Source organism: Musa acuminata, chromosome BXJ3-9, assembly GCF_036884655.1.
Source record: "Musa acuminata AAA Group cultivar baxijiao chromosome BXJ3-9, Cavendish_Baxijiao_AAA, whole genome shotgun sequence".
Classification (NCBI taxonomy): domain Eukaryota; kingdom Viridiplantae; phylum Streptophyta; class Magnoliopsida; order Zingiberales; family Musaceae; genus Musa; species Musa acuminata.
The window spans coordinates 9133284-9153896 of NC_088357.1; the positions used below are offsets into that span (position 1 = coordinate 9133284).

Sequence of the window (20613 nt, forward strand, 5' to 3'; positions counted from 1 at the left end):
CTAATCATCCAGGATACTTTTAGTTCTTTTGGTTGATTTATCAAGCAGATTTTGATAATTTAGTTGTGCATTTACATACCAAATTTCACGTCAAAGAATTACTAGATGCATGCATCTTGAGTTATAAAATCTAGTTGGGGAATCACCTAAATAATTATTGGGTGCATAAGGAGCACAAAATTACCTATATGCAGTAAAGAAAGGCGAGAACTAAAATCCTCTATAGTTGGCCGAGTAGTTGGTGTAGTTCCCATAAAATGGATAATAAGCCACTTTGTAATTACTTCATAGATTGTTGGAATTAATCTGACCTTTATGCGAACTATGTCCGTCTGCAACAGATTTACCTGCACAAAAAAGGTTAGCAAATATCATTAAGGTAACTAATACAAAATATACTTCTGTGAGTTTCCACCATCCAAGTCATGTGAAAAACTCACTTCATTGTGCATCTCTCTATAGAATACCATCTAAAGAAGCACAACATAGCCACGTTGAACAACAGAGTCATTGTTAACCGATAAGGTGTGAGTTTTATAGCTCAAAACAATGAAGCATGTTACACGATACATGCATGATTCCTTATGATGGAAGGCAATGCACCCATGAAACTATAATGGATGTGAAAGCATAGTAGGTCTACCAAATTACCAGTATCTAATTATATAGGTTGGACATGTACGTACCAACCAATACGTACCACTCAGACCAATATAACAGCATCAATATGTATAGCTCGATACCGGTATAATACTATTCATTTTAAACCCTTATCATTATTATATCAATGGGACTGAGCAGTATAGGTAGATATATTGTCCAGTACGCTGGTACCACTCTAGTAAGTTGCCGACCAATTGACTGATATTTAAATCCTTGTCATCCATCAATGTTAAAGACTTTCCAAGTCTTCAGGAGCTTCATAGATACTGAGCTTTTGGGAATATAGAACAAATCGATTTTGCTTTGGCCTAAACTTCTACAATCTTGCCTAATATCATGCTAGAGATTAAAAATGAAGTCAACAGCCCTTTGCAGTGTTTAAGACGAGCATGATCAAAGTCAATAGCAAGCGAATAAGCATGAACATAATAGTATATTTTCATAGTCATCATGCCGCGTATGATGATGACATAACAACAAATTTCAACTTTTGATTAATTAATTAATAAAATAATTCAGAATGAACAGTTATACCTGCCCACTGATGTTCACCAGATAGCCAAGCAGTAGCAGCAAATCAAAAGCTGCCTCAAACATCATTCTTGCAACTTGTGAAGTGGCCTGGACCAATAAGATAGAGTTGATATTGCACATGCATTTGGAATCAATTTCTTGGACACTTCTATGTGGGTTCAGATATGTCAGGAACTTCTCTATGGTGTCTAAAACTACTAGCCAATTAGTAGCTTTAGAGCACAATAAATTAAGGGACACCAATATATCAACAGCAAACTTCCTCTGGCTTCTGTGAGCTGTTTGTTTCTTCTCCCAGGCAGCATCAACTCCAATTTGTTGTATAAGAGATATCACCGAAGGACAGTATCCAGCTTCCAGTATCTTTAATAACTGAGACATAATATCTTCTGATGAGATACTAGGATTAATGAGAGATTCATAATATAATGCACTAGCAGCTGGGCCCAACTGGTGGCTTATATGACTCATGCATCTAAGCACTTCAAATAGCACTTCAGGATCAATGCCATTATCTTGCAAACTCATCCCAGAGCTTTTCATGTAATTAAATTCATCAGAAAAGCCTGAAAGACGATAGCCAAACAAAATAAGTCATAGCAGAATTTCTAACAAATCCAATAAACAGAAGCTACCAAATGCATTATAACCAACCATAAATAAGTTGTTCAATCCCTTCCAAAGAACGAAATAAAGAAACTGAGTTTTTCCTGATTAAACCAACTACATTCTGTGAAGAATCAACAAAGAACCCATATGGTGTACTGTTCTGACACCAGTGGCGTAGGAAGTGAGTGCAGAAAGACCTCCAGTAACAAACAGTTGTCGTTGAATTTGTGGCAGCCCCCTGAGGCAAAAAGGTAGGGGAGAGTAATTGATTAGAAAAAAGTATTGCAGCATGAATAACTTATCTTAGAAAAGTATTACAGCATCACCTCGCCTTCTATTATTGCAAATATCTCCTTTTTCAACCCATCCATTGTAAGAGATTGAAACTCATAATCAGATATGTATTTCTTGTGCTCCAATAAAGTGGCACGCAGAGCAGTAGATTGATAAACACCAGGTTGGAGCAATCTCCGCAAATACAAGGATGAGACCAAATAGGCAGCTTGATCCTGGAGAAAAAAAGTAAGGCTCTCAAGATTGCAGAAGAGTAAATCTCTGAAATAAATATGAAAATAGACACGAAAAAATCATGTATGAAGAAAATAAAATTAAGGCAATAATCCAAGAGAAGTACTAAAACAAGAACCATAGAGAACCATATCAGGAGTAAGAAGCAACTCTTTATGTGAATGACCTATGAATTTACAATATGCAACCAACAAAGCAATTTCAATGTCATCATCATCATATTCAAATAGACACAAAAGAAGATTGAGAAGGTTGGGTGTATAAGATGATACAATGATTCAGAGGTTTATTTGTAAAGAGAAAAACGTGAGAGAAATTGGCCCATTGTTCTAACTGGTTTTAAATTTCCTAGAAGAATCTGTAAGGCCAGTGTCATGTTCTCCATATCCCACTTTTGCACTACTATATGCCACTCAGTATCAAGCTCCACAAGCTTCAACATAAGATCTGGGCTATCTTGACAATTACACCCTTTTCCAGCCATCACTGGATTATCAAAAGGCATATGCTTACCAATCTCCCCAAAGGATGTGATATGCAGAAATATAAAATAGATGCCATTACTAAGGAAATAAAAAAAGTACATGTATTGTTACACTAGTGATAAATCTTTAAATTTAGTTACTATGTGCTAGCAATATGCATTATGCAATATTCAAATAAGAGTATTAAGTGGAGGGTGACACTTTTGTTCATTAAACAGTGATTTGAGTAATAACACAAGTCAATTTCTAAGAAATTAATGCTATAATGATAACAGCCAAGTACTAGATTGTATGCCGCTATTATTTGCCAAAAGAAAAATTGCCAACCTCATTAGGCCATCAAGGATAAATCTAAAAAGTTACAAACTACAAAATCCCAGAATGGTTGGGCTTTCATAAGTGTTTCAAAATGAGGCAGAAAAAGACAACTTCATGCTTCCATGACAAGCAATTTCAGCACCTATAAGTACACATGGTATACAGTTGGAGATCAGTAAAATTGCATAAACTGATAAATGGGCGAGACTCAGAGCATCTAAAGGTTACTTTTTAGTTAAGTGGGGTACCATCATATTATGTTAACTACATCTACATTGTATTTGATAAACATACGAGCAATAAGCGAACAAAAATCACAGTGGAAAAGAAAAAGATGAAAGATTTTTTGGGAAGTTACAACTGACTTCCTAAGAATCTAAAAATTAACTGTTTTTGGTCAACTTCCACATTGTATTAAGAAGTTCAGATAACTGTTCGAATAAATGGGCAGTCAGAAAGTCCCATTAAATCTTTAATCAGCCTAGTTGTATTTAATGCTGCAATCTATTACTCTTCCATCTAAATTTCTGTTGGCCATGAGCTTGGTGCCAAGTTTAAGAGGATTGGTGTCAAGCTATCGCTTCCCATAAAAGTACAAGTAGTCTTCCATGGAACCTACTTGAATTACAAGTTCCCTTTAGCTGAATCAAATTACTGAGAAAAGGCTTAGACGACGATGATAAAAATTCAAATTAACATACAGAATTGAGCTACTCATATAAATAATGAAAGGAAAGTGCCACCAATCAGGAGTAAGTTGGACATAGAAGAATTGAATACCTTCACTGAAGAAAATATGGAATGGTCAGTCCACATCAAATCATCTAAAGCATGTTCAGAACTTTGAAATAGCTGGTCAGCTACAAAGTCCTCTTGCAAACCATATGCAACTGTATGTTTCCTGTAGCCAAATGAGTTTCAATGAAAATGCTCAATAAAATTTTGTATGCCAAGGATAAATGGTAGTACTACTAAGCATGGTTTGCCTTATCGGTCCGTACCAGTATACCAACCAGATGTCGGTATGATACGTACCAAGTTGTACCAAGTCATACCAAGCGTACTAACACATGGTATATGGGGACAGACCGATATACCACTTGTATCAGTCCCTTGTCAAACCAGTACTTATTGTCCATACCGAGCAGTACGTTATGGTACGACGAACCTTGCAATTAAATTACAAATAAAAAAAAACTGAAAGAGACTAAGCAAGGATATAAAGATAGTGAGCAACAATCACAAAAAAAACATATCCCAAATAACTACCTCAGTGAGAACTAATGGTGACTGACAAGATGACAATTGTACAACCCCACACATGATACTCTATTACAAGTCCCAAATGCCCCCTCTAAGAGAAAAGGGTTTCACAGACTAGAAGTTGTTCTATCTAATGTGGTGCCTAAGAGAGTTTTATCAATATCTTTTATGTTATTTCATTTGGTGCCTGCAGATGCTTCTTGTGGGTCCTTGTGCTCATGAATGTTGTCATTGTTGATGTTCAATAATTAGAGAAAAGTTTATAGACTTGGTCATTTTTTTCATAGTGTTATTCCAGTTCTTTAGGGTTCATAAAAGAATCATGATGATGATGTCATTAGAGACTTATCATCAAAGGGTGAAGTTATGCACTCAATTTAAATACTGCATCATCCCAAAAGGCAGGGACTTCAAAGCATGCCTATGACAATAGTGAATATATGCATATCTAGACAAATTAGAAAATGAATAGGATAAACATATAGCCAGGGAAAAAACCTATATCATGACATTGCAACATTCAGCTTGTTCCATCCCATGCCAAGCAGCACAATTGACTTTAACAAAAGCAAAATGCAAGCATAGGAGTAATTATATGAAACCATTGTTAAGACCTTTTTTGTCTAATATCCGAATGATCATTTCTTTTTGCTATTTAAGAAAAACAATTAAGAAATATGGAAATGATGAAGATACTGGTGGTTTATAATCAGCAAACTTTATAGCCAAATAAAGCATTTTTACATAACAAAATATCAAAAAAATTTCTGTCATGATGATGAAGCATCCTATTTCGAATCATTTGCTAATTGGCACCATGCCTAGGGGCCCCAGTCTCACACTAGGCTTGTCTCATGAATGGACAATATATTACACCACCACCAAAAGGAAAAGATGTCAAAGACAATTTTTCACTCAGAGTCATATCCTTAATTATAATTCTTCCCCTTTTTCCACAGATGTCAAAGTACAAAAAAAGAAAATTATACAGACATTTTAATTTCTTAAATCAAGAACTAATCAAACAATCTTCCAGCCACAATTTTGTGGACTTATGAGATTTTCAGAAAAGAAAATTCTTATCCCGCAAGCCCTCTTCGCCATAAGTTCCAAACTTGTTGCTCCCTCCTCGGTATATGAGTTGGTTAAATTCATTTTATTGCATTTATAAATGCTAATTTAGCTATCCTACATGATTGGAGGAACTAGTCTCCCTCAAATAAGATGAACTCTTATTAATATAGGCAAATCCTCACAAGAGATCTTTTCCCACCATTACAAGGCGTTGACGTTAGTTAGGTTAATTTTAAAATTGATTTTTCTTATTTTTTTATAAATTTGTATATAACCCTTCAACAAAAAAGACCACCCTTTTTGACATATGCCTCACCATGAACTTCTTTGACAATGGCTCACAAGAACTCATAATACCAAAAATAAATATCAAAGTTTAACGTACCGAAGCGTATCGCACAGTACAGGCAGTATGTATCGGTCCGACAGAGGACTGGTATGAGCAGTATATCGGTACACTCCAATATACCATCTGTCGATATGCTTGATATAGTTCGATACGTACCATACCAACAGCTGGTCGATACATCAGTATGGACTGGTAATGCAAAACATGATAAATATCAAGGATTAAAATATCGTATCGTACCGGAGTTTCGACATTCGCTCGGTACGGTACGATACTATATACCGAGCGATATATCGTTCGGTATATATATATATATACCGGGCGGTCCGTATACCGATCTACTGACGGACCGGTATGTACCGCCCGTACCAAGCAATATTATTCAAAATTGAAGACCTTGATAAATATACAAAATAAATATAACTAATTTGCTTTATATCAAATCTAATACATAATATACATAAGAAAGATTTGTTTCGTAGAGTTCTTCTCATCATCCACTAAATGGCATTAAGAGACAAGATTGACATAATTGATGTAGTCAAATATCATGATATAATCCTGATTAATTTATTAGACATCTTGATTATGGAGATCCTTAGGTTCTATTAACGAAATATATACCAACAGTCCACATAGCAAAGGATGCTGTTTGGTGTGGCAAGAATGAAGCATAACAGAGGTAGAATGTTTTGTAATTTGCTTGTTATGACAGTTATGTACAAGGCTACACATAAATGGGCATTTTGAAATCGTCTGCAAGATTAAACATTGTACAGGACATGCAACAATGTACAGTACAAAGCATTCACCCCTTGCCATTCATAAGTGAAAACCTTACTTTTAGGTTTACTCTTTACTCAGTTGATTAATCATACAATGAATCAAGGATTAAAATCTCAATTTCATATAAATATCAGTTGGTGGCAAAACCAATGCAATACCTGAACAGTACAATGTAGAGAGAGTTGATAAACCAATACAAGTGAAAAGAGGACACAGAGGTGGAGGCAAAGAAAGACAGCAGCAACAGAGGAGCAGTACTCTGTGGTGAAGGAAAGCAGCAGCACGGACGTGCAGCAGAGGAGTGAAAACAGTGGGTCGGAGGCTGCAGTGCATTGAAGAGATATGGAGGAGAAGCAAAAGCAGCCAAAGAAGAAGAGAAGAAGAGGAAGATATTATTTTAAAAGGAAGGTACATAATTGCTCGGTACAGCTTGGTACTGGTCAGCTTACAATGTGGTAAGTCAGCTTACCTGGTTGTAAGATCAATTCGAGATTGTACAGGACAAAATTGCCCAGTTTGCATAACAATCAGCCATTATACCAGTAAAAGACAATTTGTACCTACCAGTATGGTCAATTTATTAAAAACAGGAACTAGCAGAGACTGTAACAACACAGAGAGTACCATGATACATCACTATTTATGCAAACAAGGAGCAATTAAGTGTCGAAAGTCATAGAGGTACTTCATACATTCAGTAAGAGTCACAATGATAAATGGAAAGTACAGAAAGGAACAGAAACAGAATTATACTTACATATTAAAATCAGTCTGAGACAGATCATATAGCATCGACCCATCTCCTTTCAATATCCAAATCTTGTCATATTCGAATTTCAAATCAATGAGCTTTCCCTGAGAAGTATGGAGCAACATCCTCATTATATTGACAATAAAAAAAAGGAATGGAATCTAAAATATTTATATCAAAAGAATAAAAGAAATATCTCTAAACACAAAATTTACAGATTAGAAGCATCTGTCCTGAATGAAATGACCAAACAAAAGTGTGAGTCATCATAATTTAAACCAACTAGAAGAAATTATTTGTGATCTTGTGCCAGTTGATAGGAGATTTGATGCTCAAAGCAAACAAAACAAAGGTAACATTAACACTGTTCTAGCAGGACTGTCAAAAGAACAGGAGGAACTGAACTTCAAATGTGAGAAACAGTAGCAAAAGGCAACAGCAAGATCGTCCATTTAAAGCAACTTCAAGTTTTTTAGGAGCATTGGCCCATCTAAATCTTGTTTTGACACCACATGGGCGACTTACTTTACTTCAGAAGAGACATCAAACACTCATGTATGGAAGACATGCTTGTGATATCCAGAGTACTGAAATAAGTTTGTACTGTACAAGAGAACTTTCAAACAACAAGACAACAGATAAAAAACAACAAGTCTCGATAGTTACATCTATAGATGGCCAATTACATTTAAATAAGTGCCAAGAATCAACTTCAAATTTTCATAAAGGTAAAAGAAACTACCGGTATCAATCATGAAAGGAACTATGTAATACTCCCATTTTCAAACCTGGCTGTATTGCATATACAACAATTAGACAATAAAATTGTTTTTCAATTTAATCCATAATGATAGAGATCACTTCTATTGAGATTAGGGATGAAAACAGGCGACTCCACTGTCACTAGTCATAGATGCAGCATTAATAACATCCATTAAGCTGACATCAGATGCAACATTGTAGACCATAAATAGAATCAAATTGCATACAGGAAACCTTGAAAAAGGTACATATATACCTCATCTAAATGGATGCTCTGTGATGAGGGTTGTGGTGATAAAAGAAGCTTGTCTCCAGTACCAAGACCAAAATGGTACACAGCAACCATCTCAATATCTGATAACTTCACAATGCACAGGACATCAGTAATTATATGCAGTAAATTTGTTATAAACTTGCATCAAGAAGACATGAATATGAAGTGCATATTCCAACATTGTGGCAGCATATGGGCATGCCAACATAATGCTGGGCTGGATATAACACCCACACCAGCTGCATGTACCTTGTGTCAACCAAAATGCACCATACAAGATAATCTTGTCTGCAACAAGAAGTCTTATTAATTATGATGCTAAGAAACTCATATAGGAGTACATAAATGTCAAGTTGTTAATATAGTAAAAACTCCACAAAGCAAAAGAAACAAATGCTCCACAAGAAACCATAATGATACAGCAAAACAAAAGGAAACTATTTTACATCTTTCTTTAAAAACTGTTTTTCACAGTACTACATAAAGCTCAGTCAAGTATATTTAAATACCTCTAAGAGAAAGTATGTATTTTGATGTCTGTGGATTAAATCCACATGACTCAGATATAGATCAACAAATCTCTATTACTATACATATCAATTTTAACAAACTGCTTTGTCGATATAAAAAGACATAATCTGATTATTTTTGCTTCTCAGGTTCACTTAAATTTTTTTCGATGATAGCATGCCATATTATCTATTGGCTTTGTAACGTTGCTTTATCTTTGTCATCAAAATAAAGGTAATAAATATTTTGTACTTATCCATTAGGTCTCAATAGGCATTAGCAACTTCACCGGTAAAAGAATGATCCAATTCGGTTTATTTTTCTATTTTAGAACAATAACCATATCCCTTAAATTATGAAAGGCATGAAATGTTAAATAATAAAGAATGGCAAGTTTCTTTTTGGATTTCCTATCCAATCTAATTTTCTAAATGATGTCGTGCATAGCATGTGCTAAGCGCAAAATACTAGTAAAAACAAAATCAAAAGAAGTCACAACACTCAACTGTTAGGAGACACAAGAAGCAAGACCATTTATTGTAAAAAAAAAAACCATATATTTTTATCAGCATTTACATAAGGATGACAAGGACAGGTGAAAAAATGAATATATTGCTCAAGGACATACCGGAACACCATCATGCAGAATTGCCAAATAAATTAGATTTGCATCATAGTTAGCTTCGTTGACCCACAACCTGGATGGTTTAGTTCCTGATTATGACAAAATAAGGACTTGTAGTAATCATGTCTAAAGATTGACTGATCAAGTTAACTTGATAACTCAGACAAATAAAAAAGCCCTTTCTGGTAAATTAGTCAGAAAATAAGGAAAATATCTTTAGAATAAAATAAAAGAAGTGAAATAATCAACATTATAACTTATCAAAGACAACAATGAGTCTTTCATTATTATAGTCAGACTTACCAAAGAATGCAAGGAAATAGCAGGCATAAATTATATAATAAGCATAACCAGAACCCTGACATTATTATAATATTTACCCAAGCAAGCAACAACACTCATTGAGGTCAAGACTCAAGAGTTACTGAGTGATCAAATTTGAAAAAGTAAATATAGTTTCATAAGGTAGCTAACAAGCTGAGTCAACCAGTGCTATAGTAACTGAAAGAAGTCAACAGAGATGACAAACATTGCTATTTCAAGAAGATAATAAAAAAAGTCCATAGTTCATAGAATCAACCGTGATCCAAATACAAGTATTAAGCATGGGTGAAGCCATGAATGGGAGTTAAAAAAAGACTCGCATGGAGATTCGGACCAAACGAAAAATGTAAGGTTAGGGATGATAAGCAAATTTCGAGTGGCATCCAGTATGTGACATTTCACGACTTAATATGAAAGTATAATTTGATATATATTCCATCTTGAAAAATTTCAAGACAAGCATATCAGAAAATACTTTCTAATAAAAATCTGTGGTAGCAGTCAACTTCATGGACTTTAACATAAGACATGACAATTGACATCAAGAAACTAATTCTAAACAAATTTGAATTGAAAGTCAACTTCTTGTTAGTTATGAATATACTATAAAACATCAACATAAAATAAACAAGATTCTTTTAATTACCCATCAAAACCAAAGATCCAACTTCATCTATCAGTTGGTATCACATCTTAAAGAGGAAATGATATCGAACTAGGCAATACAATGATAAACAACGGCACTACTACTTTTGTAATCAGCTGATTCTACCAAAAACTTTAATCAGCTTTAATATCTTCAAGATCATATTTATATTGTCCCATAGATTTTTTACAATACTTGAGAATCAGGTGCCCGGACAAAGATGATCCTTACAAATTCCATTATGCTTCAGGTATATGTTGTTATTTTAACTTTCACGCAAACATCCCTAATTAACCCTTACTCAACAAGGCATCTAATTACCAACTGCACCTGCTTATTCCTTTTTTCGGGCCCATAAAACCTTGCATAAAACTCCATGTGATGGGATCAGAAGTAAATCAATAAAGCACAACAGAATCTTGTTACCACTGGCGATCAACAATAAGCTTTTTTTCTAACTTGGACCTAATCAGTAATATCTTGTTGACCTCTATAGGCCATTAGAATTGCTAAATCAGTATTTAAATCCTTTGTTGTCTATATTAATTATTAGTAGCTACTAAATTCACTAAATCAAGATGAAATCCTCTCTCACTAAATCAATGAGATATGTGCATCTGATCAATCCTTCTTAGACTTGAATGCTACCCAAACATAGTCTTTGTTCACCTCTTCCGACATCTAGCATTCAGCCAGCACAGCAACTTGCATCATTTATCCAAATTCCAAAGTATATATATTCTCCACCTTTTGCACTCCTATATCAGATTTTTTTATTAGAGGTGTGCAAAAAATAACTCGCTGCATTTTCTAACTTCCATTCATATAGGGATAAACAAATAGTTTTATCTTACTGGTCCCTCTAGACTTTCCTTTACAACTGGAACGGAAAAGGATGCTATAATCTGATAAACCATAACCTTGTTTCTTCAATTTCAAGAGATGGTGAACCTAGCTGAGCCGACCATGCTTCAGCCCCTTATCCACCCCTCATCCCTAAACACAAATATTTACACCTGATGACACTCCAATAAAAAAATTACTTATGGTATTAGGCCTTTCAATTTCACAGTGGAAGAATATGACCAGAATTAACCACAAAAAAATTAGAATAAGATAAAACTTAACATGTAACAGAACCGTAAAATCTCAATAGAGGACATGACAACAGTCAAAGTATATCATGAGTATCTCTAAATCAATAAAAGTGACCACCTAATCATATTATTTATAGATAATATCTCACAAATATCTGAACATCATATGGCCCCAAATCTCATCGTTGTCTGATTGTCACAAAATACCACACTAGAGCACCACTTTGCATTAGTTGCAGAGGCCTAACTTTCATCCTCCAAAATAATGAAATCTTTAATACTGTATAAGCATTAAAAGAATCTACTTTGCAAAATATTTTATTTTTACTGCGCTAATTTTAGAGAACAAGACCATTACTTCACACCTAATAACTTTAAGCAATGATTTGAATACCGTACTAGACAATACGTGCTGGTCCGCCAGTAGACCAGCACGCGGACCACCCAATACCGGGCGGTATCAGGTATTTGGCTCCATATCGAGCGATACGGGGCTGTGATGGGCGGTAATGGTCGAAATTTCGACCATTACCGACCTGTACCAAACGGTAACGATCGAAGCCGACCGTTACCGAATCGTAACAGTCTTCTAATGGTCAATTTGGCCATTGGAGGCCTCAAGAGTTTTTAAACCCTTTCCTCCTCCCATTTCAATTCATTTCACTCTCACTCTCTCTCAAACTCATTTTTTCTCACATTCTCTCTCTTATTCTCATATTTTCACTCTCCTAAACTCAACAAAGCAACGAATTGTGGATTGAATCAAATTTAGAAGGATTAAGAGGAAGGACTTTTGGTGGTAGAATCAGATATATCTACATATGTGATTACTTAATTTATTTGAATCTTAAAGTTAAGTTATATACAAAATAATATAACAATTCAAATAATTTTTCTATAGATAATTCAATATTAACAAAAGGACGATTCAGAACGGATCAAAATTGTGAACCTTGCACAAGACTATTCCTCAAAGCCAGAAAAAGATATGTGACACCTTACCATGGTTTGTAATATCGTACTGTACTGCTTGATACAGACAATACATCGGTACACCTTAGTGTACCGTGTGTCGGTATACTTGGTACAGCTCAGTACGTACTGTACCGACAGGTGATCAGTACACCGGTAAGGTATAGTATTCATAACCTTGATTCTTACCTAATTTAGATTAGTTTTGTTAAAACTATACTAAATGTATATTTATTTCTAACTTAAAAACCCTATCCTAACTTTTTTTCTCTTTTTCAGGTATTTTCAGAGGGTTTTATGTCTATTTTAGGCGTACCGCTCGATACACCCTAGCGTACGACTTGGTATGTCGTACCATATTATACCGAGCAAAGCTCGGTACATCAGTATGGTACGATATTTAAAACCTTGACTTTAAGGACCTACAGAAAATAGAACAAATATTCAATATGACAAGGAACTACAGAAATTACCTTCAAGCTCATGTGAGCTAGTATTGTAACTGACAACCCTGTTGTGACTAACAAGATCCCAAACACGCAAGAGACCATCGGCATGAATTACAAATAAACACTTTCTTTTGCAAACATCAGATATCACCATGTCTTGCACAGCCCCAATAGCCTTTTGCCTATAAAATGGTGTGGAATTTCAGCATCAATCTCTTCCATAAAAGAGAGAAAGAATTTTAAGTATGTACTTAAGAACCAAATCAGTATAACTAAAAACATCATAAAACAACATTCAGATAATACTAACTCAACATTCAAGACAGGTAATTTTTGTCCTGAACCAATTATATAGAAAGGACAAACAATCAACCAATATTGTCATCAGATATAGTACAGCAGTTATTGCATAGTAAAAAAACCAAAAATTAAATGATCATTTAATAGCACATGTTCAAGAAAAAAGGATATATATATATATATATATATATATTTATTTATTTATTTATTTATTTATTTATACTAATTAAAATTGTAAACATGATAAGTCAAGTCAAGTATCTTAATCTTCATAAAATGAACCCAACAAAGAAACTGCAAAAACAATTATTAGAAATACTTAATTGATAACTTCCTTCCAGAGGACAAAATTTTGCCATAGCACTGGGAAAGATGTGTAATCCTGAATCGTGATCAGCTTTATGTCATCCAAGCATAGTTCTTAATTTCGTCCTGACTGCTACTTGTGGGCCACTTATTGGTTTGGGCATTAACCAGGACGCGGACCATGGATTTCAATTTCATCTAGTTTGGTTCATATCAACTATTTAACATGAACCGAGATGCGGACCACCCCATTTCAGGCGGTTCAGTCTGGTTTTTTCTTTTCGTTTCAATTCTATAGATGTGAGGTCTGGATTTTTTTTTTTTACTTTGAAAAGGATTGAACTGTCCAGTTTTCTTTTAAAAGAACCAGACCATGAAACTTATTCCCACATAATATGCCATTATATGGGCTCTGCCAGCAGCTCAATATAAAATTTTTGAATCATAAACACAAAGATGACTCTTTTCGCTTCGTGGAACTGCAAAATCCAGAAAATATAATTGACTGTGTTGCCAGAGTTTAGCCATAAGAATCCTACCTAAGTGCCTATTTAATGATAGTTATTTTAAAGAAAAACCACAAAATCCTTGTTTACCAATGTGGTTGGAGATTCCATAATTTCTTTCAACTTGAGGTTAACTTCAAATGCCTATAAATAATTGTGGTAACACCTTAAGATTTGTAAGACAATCATAATTCTGAAGGGGACCAAAAGAAACTTGTTCACCAGCAAAAGTGACTCTCTTACTCTTATTTCACTGTTTATTAAAAGTAACAGTCATGTACATGATCCAGAATTACAAGCAAATGAACCCTCACCCTGTCACCAAGCCCATAGATCAGATGAAACAAAATGAACAAGTATTTATTTGATATGTTTACAAAATAATGTTTATTGAGAAATACCTTGACATGAGATTCCACAATCGACCAATTCCAACATCATCACGAAGCTCAGTGGCAAAACCTGTTATCATCAACAAACTAAAAGTTCTATGGATATGCAAAGATCCAAAAAAAAATTCTATTCAAAATCACAAGCATACAAGTAGCAAAAGACAAGCAAGAACAAAAAGAGCTAAGAGCTTAGCAAAGCTAATCAAAGTATGTACAACAATCGGATAAACAACAAAAATTTGAACTGAACCTGGTGAACTAGGATCCAGTATTCCAAGTTGGAAACAGCTAACTACACCATCCTGTCGTCCAGTTACTAAGCATCCTGCTGCTGCTGTCATTGCTGTGATTTGAGTAGGAGGTGCAACATTGAATTCTACATACTCCCTTTGAGGAAAGGATGAACCAGAAATATAAGAAAATGGGCTTCTCAAACTGAGAAGATAAGCAACCCCAGATACAGTCAATACATAGAGCAAGTATGCATTCCCTGAACCACTATTAATCTGCAAAGTCATCATAAGCCACATCATGAAACATGAGATAAAAACTAGTCATGTTGCATGCTTTCACAACTATAAATAAACTAACCACATTCTTGCACAGAAATGCAGATGGACAGAGTGCATCCTGGAATACCAGATGCAATCCAGTTTGAGGAAATTCCTTGGAGGCAATGACTTCAACAACCTCAAGAATATTGGGAGAATCCTTGTGAAGCCTCCTGGAATAAAGGTCGAAGGCAGTTGTTAAATCTAAAACACAATGAAGAACATTCTTGGAAATGTTCGTATATGATTTGAAGATAAGATGAAGTATGGAAACCAGGTATTGTCATTAAATAAAGACATTTGCTTAATTTTACAGTTAACATTAAAGACGAGAATGAGAAATAAAGGATAGAGGAGAACTGTATGAAGGCAACTAATAATATCCTGATTCGTCATAGATATTTATCATAAGATCCTTATGGAACCAAATGAATAAAATTCTGCTAAATTTAAAGCTAAAACACAAAGTAATAGATGGGAAAGGTACTGGCATAGATTTTCATGTTTCAGATGCTTGTCAAGAAAGAACCTTCTCATCACCTGTCACCAACAGTGTGAGTTAAAAAATTTAGAATACGTAATAAGCAAGACGCATAAAGCGATAATTAAGACACTGGCAATCTAAGACAACTGGACAACAAGCAGATCATAATCGTATAAAAGCTAGCACTACTTGGCCAGGAAGGAAGTAAAAATGTGAAGAACATATACATATTCACAAATATATACTTCATTGAAGAACAAAGATCTTATAGAATTGACTGCAAGTTGATAAACTTCTATGTAATGGGACCAAGTAGGACATGTTTAAGATAAGACATGCAATCTGAACATACAGCTGGAAGTAATACAAGGAAATAATTTTGAAATTTTGGGTCATCATAGCAAGGGACAATTAATATATACTTTTTGAAGAATCGACTTGTTATTGTATGTCATGCTCTTCAAATGGGAACATTGACAAGTTCATACAGTATTTTAAAATGTTTTACAGATATAAAACAAGAAACATCAAATGGTAAAAACTTGTAACAGGAGATGACTTATATGGCAACATCTGAAAAGAAAATAGATCTGTGTTTACGTGGAAACCACAATAGAGCAAGAAACAAAATAAAAGATATTATTATAATTTATAAATATTATTATATCTTCTTATCTCACGAACGCTAGCACATATTCTAAAAGAAATAAGAACACACAATCACCTAGAATAGTGGACAAATTTGTAATTGAATTTATCACAGCAATAGCATAGACAGACTCCATGGAAAGATTGTAAAGTTGAATGGAAGAAAGCATGACTTAACAACATAGATGGGGTGTGGGATATGTGGGTAACCATACAGACTGAAGATGTGAAAAGTAGGCAGCAACATTAGAACTAAACAGTGGAACTATATGGCATCAATACCAACGGGAGTTTAGTAAAGGAGAGTTTGGGGAAGTTCAAGAGTAGCGGCAGGAGGAAGACTCGTAGTGGCTTGAGGAAGCCCAAAAGGCAATTACTTAAAAGAGATATGTAACAAACTTATTAAAGAAAGTCAATATCAATATGAGATAAATTAGGCCAACAAAAAAAAAACCTAAAAAGGAAAATCTTGATGCAAAACATATTGCATATGATAGTTTCTGGAACAAGCTTGAACAAGGTAAGAGATATATACAAGATAGAGAAACACACACAAGCTTGCAAGAAGGAAAATGTAAATTAAAAGGTAAATATCAAATGACTTTTATAAAAGGCAGTGAGATAATGAAAAATTAAAAAATCTTTTCTACAAGTTATTTATTTTGTATTGTTAGCAACCCTGATTCTGGAGTCACAAAATAATGAGACAAAGAAGAAAATTTAGATAAGACTATGAGGTCTGATATTATCCCAATTGATGTACAAATGTGTTTAAGAGATTCAAAGTTAACTAACCAATTTACTAAACAAATTCTTAGCAACAAAGAACATGTAGGATAAATACAGAGAAAATGCATTTTTAGTAACAGCATAAAATAACAAAGGAGATAGTTATTAAAATTATCATAAAATCAAGCATAAGTCAATTTAAAACTTTGATGGACATAAAACAAAAAATTTATGGAAGTTACTTCACTTTTGTGCAAAGAAGAACCACTAAGAAGAACTTTTTTCTATGGTAAAATCAAGGATTACAATACCGAATGATATCGCCCGTACTGGGCAGTACCATTGATCTAGCTCTGTATTGGACGATACGGGGCTGTATCGGGCGGTAATGGTTGATATTTCGACCGTTACCGCCCGAAACTGGTCGGTAACGGTCGATTTCAACCGTCGCCGCCCGCTACCGGGCAGTATCAGCCAGGCTGCAGCCTAGGAAGTAGAAGCGTCGAGGGAAAAGAGGAAGAAGGCACTCGAAAAAGAGGAAGAAGAAGACGGAGAATCGGGAGAACCTCGACGCTTCCCGATCCGACACCACCTCCCTCGACGATCCCGATCCAAGAGGTAACGAAGAGGCGACGGCTCGGCTTCTTCTTCGTCGTGTTCTTCGCCGACGACCGGAGACACCGGCCTTCACCGCGTTCTTCGTCGAAGACCGAAGACGCTTGCGACCTTCGACATCTTCACCTAACGCCGCAAATAAGGAGAAGACAACATCTAACACCACAAGGAGAAGAAAAGGAGGCGACATCGCCGAGGCAGCATATGCCTCCTTTTTTTCTATATATTGATTTTTATATTTTTTATATTATATATATACGTATCGAGCGGTACACCTTAGCATACCGCTCGGTATGCCCGTACCATATCGTATCGAGCAAAACTCGAAACGCCGATACTATATAAAATTACAAACCTGGGGTAAAATACATAGAAAAGAAGAAATAATATCACATTTTTCACTGAACTTGGGGAAAAAAAGCCTATTATTAGGTTCTTAAGAATAAAATGTGATGAATTTAAGAAAGGAAGTTGACTTCATTTGATATACCGGTAAGAGCACATACACATTTAAAAGGGTAGTTACTAGCATCTGAACAATAAGATTAAACATGTGAATTTGTTGTTAGTGTAAGGTTAAAAAAAAGTCAAATAAGAAATTAATGTATTCAAAACAAACTAAGAATAGAAATCAGAAGAAATGTTTAAGATGATTTACTTTAACATACCAATTGTACAGAAGAGGCAAAAGGTACAAAAAGAAGTAGAAGAATAATGCAAAAGACTAGGTTCAAAATGATAAAGAGATACTAATAACTGATTATAATACAATATCATGCAATCAACAGATATTACTTAAACAAAAGATACATGTAGAAGACCCCAAAAACTATGGTGGTTGATTATTAGTTTTGCAAATATGAACTACAAAATAACAACCATATGTACCTATCTACTTGAGGTAGCTACAAAGAAGACTTGTCATTAGCTCTTTGAAGTAAACATAGTCTACTAATTTGAGGATCATTTTGTCATTCTCAATGCATCCCACATTATTCATTTTTGGTCAACATTCCCACAGCAGTTCTAAATAAACTGAATCATCCTACACCAGTGATACAATGCTCTATTCTGGATATCACAAAAAGTTAAACAATATTAAATAGCTTGCCATTCAGTTCCAAATTGTCGCTATATGTGATATTCAATAAGCACAACCATTTATTATAGTTACCAGAATCTTTATCATCTACCTCAATAGTTTTGCCTTAAGCATACTAATTCTCTGAGAAGTCAATTAATTGTTTAATGACACTCAATATTTCAATTTTATAAAGCAGAATTTGTCTGATATTGACTTATTCAATCTATCTTTACAAGAAGATCACATGATGACAACACACAAGAAGAACAATGCCATTTTAACAACCATCTTCTTTTTTACCAGTAATATCATCTTTAGTCAACCTTTGATGCAATATGGAGTGATGGCTTAATATGAGTTCAAGCTAAGAAATATGCAAGATAGCAACTCCAGAGAACAAATATATAATTATCAAACTCAACATGAATAAGAGATCCCAACTGAAAAGTGATGGCAATAAGATACAAGACCAAGCGAAATAACGCAAAGGAAGTCGATGGCTTTCTTAGACCCTTTTTTTTTTTTACTTCTAAAAGTTCTCCTATGTCTTTAGTTCACTTAATTGTACCACTCATGCATGTAAAGTAATGCTAATTATATATATTCAATCTGCTGTTCATGCCACAGTAAAGAAGGACAAGTTAGTGAAATATGATGATGGCTTGTCATTCCATAAGCTTTGTTTTTTCTGAATTTAGTCACAACAATCCCCATGTGTGTGATTTGAGAGGAAGAAGGTGATGTTCGCCACTAACCTTCTCGTTACCAATTGAACATCTAAAGGTGGTAAGTTCATTTAGGTTCAGATATTGAACCAGACTTAACGAAGAACAAGTACAACAAGGTTTAAAGAGAACAAACCTACTAATTTGTGTTAATGCTAACGAAGTATACATATCCCTTCATTCGATCCTCCTTATATTCATTACTTCAAATTTTAGAAGAAAAAAAAAATACATGCCAAGTACGATGTCCAAAAGGTAATGACTAAAAATAAATGGAGTAGGCGGAAGAGGAAGTCGAGAGAAGGAAATGGGAAGAAGGGTTACCAGATGAGATAAGACTTAGTATCGACACCTTCTATCACGTGACATCCGGCTGCGTCCCTGGGGGCGAAGGCGGCGCCACTGTTGGCCAGAGGAGACGGCTGGGGAGCCGAGGCGGCCGCGAATGAGAAGGACGACGAGGGGACGGTGACCTCGATCCATTCCGCCTTATCGCTCCCAAGGATGGGAACTTCCACGCCGGCGAGGGATCGAGCGACGGCCGCCATGGCCGAGCGCCAGGATACTAGGGGGTGAGAAGGGTTTTGAGGGGGCTTTCCGGGGCAGGGAAGGAATGTTGTTGGGGGAGAGAGTGGTCGCAACGTCGTTGATTCGACATTTAAAGGTGGACCGATTTGTGCCCGAACCGGGTTCGATGGTTCCTCCGCGCTGACCCAGTCAAATTATTGTAGCCGTTAAACGGCTTTTAAACATAAGCAAACATATTCGCATGTCCTAAAATAAATATATATGTATACAAGAAAAATACATGGATCCTGAATTTTCAAAAAAAACATATAAATAAATATTTTATTCATAAAGTAAAAAAATTTCTATAGTGTTCGTTAAATATCTACTTCCCACGTTATTCAAGTGAAAAATTATCTTGTGATGAAAGAAAATATTATTAGCATATTGATCAAACCGATATGGTCCGGACCTATTTCCGTATGATTATCCAAGGTGAAAATATCGAACCTTTGTAAAATCTTTAAATGAATATTTTATCTCTCAAAAGTTAGACATAAAAATATATCTTTAACTTTATATAAGAAGCACTAAAAATCAAAAATATTGATCAATAAAAATTAATATTGGGATTAACTTGAGTATCAAAAAGATTAATTCTAGAAGTTTTTTTTTTTTTTACTTCGGTCTTTGTATAGGTAACTTCCTCGAGAGGAACTACTTTCTACCTCAGATGATTCTGTACAT

The 20613-nt window shown here is 34.9% G+C and overlaps 1 protein-coding gene across 4 annotated transcripts in view; it reads right to left on the minus strand.

Annotated features, from left to right (window-relative positions):
• The window catches only part of LOC135583461 (nuclear pore complex protein NUP160-like), a 41608-nt gene extending 21628 nt beyond the window's left edge, over positions 1-19980 (minus strand). For all 4 annotated transcript variants that reach the window (XR_010501419.1, XM_065168845.1, XM_065168846.1 and 1 more), the window contains exons 1-13: positions 19684-19980; positions 15115-15247; positions 14774-15029; positions 14533-14593; positions 13044-13201; positions 9535-9620; positions 8379-8483; positions 7367-7464; positions 3918-4038; positions 2133-2315; positions 1852-2044; positions 1198-1763; positions 185-347 (exon numbers count right to left, since the gene is read on the minus strand). Coding sequence is in view for 3 of the 4 variants with exons in the window: in XM_065168845.1 (XP_065024917.1) it covers positions 185-347; positions 1198-1763; positions 1852-2044; positions 2133-2315; positions 3918-4038; positions 7367-7464; positions 8379-8483; positions 9535-9620; positions 13044-13201; positions 14533-14593; positions 14774-15029; positions 15115-15247; positions 19684-19907 (2347 nt within the window). In the remaining variant the exon portion in view is untranslated. The remainder of the gene's footprint in view (positions 1-184; positions 348-1197; positions 1764-1851; positions 2045-2132; positions 2316-3917; positions 4039-7366; positions 7465-8378; positions 8484-9534; positions 9621-13043; positions 13202-14532; positions 14594-14773; positions 15030-15114; positions 15248-19683) is intronic.
• Between the last annotated feature and the right edge of the window lie 633 nt (positions 19981-20613).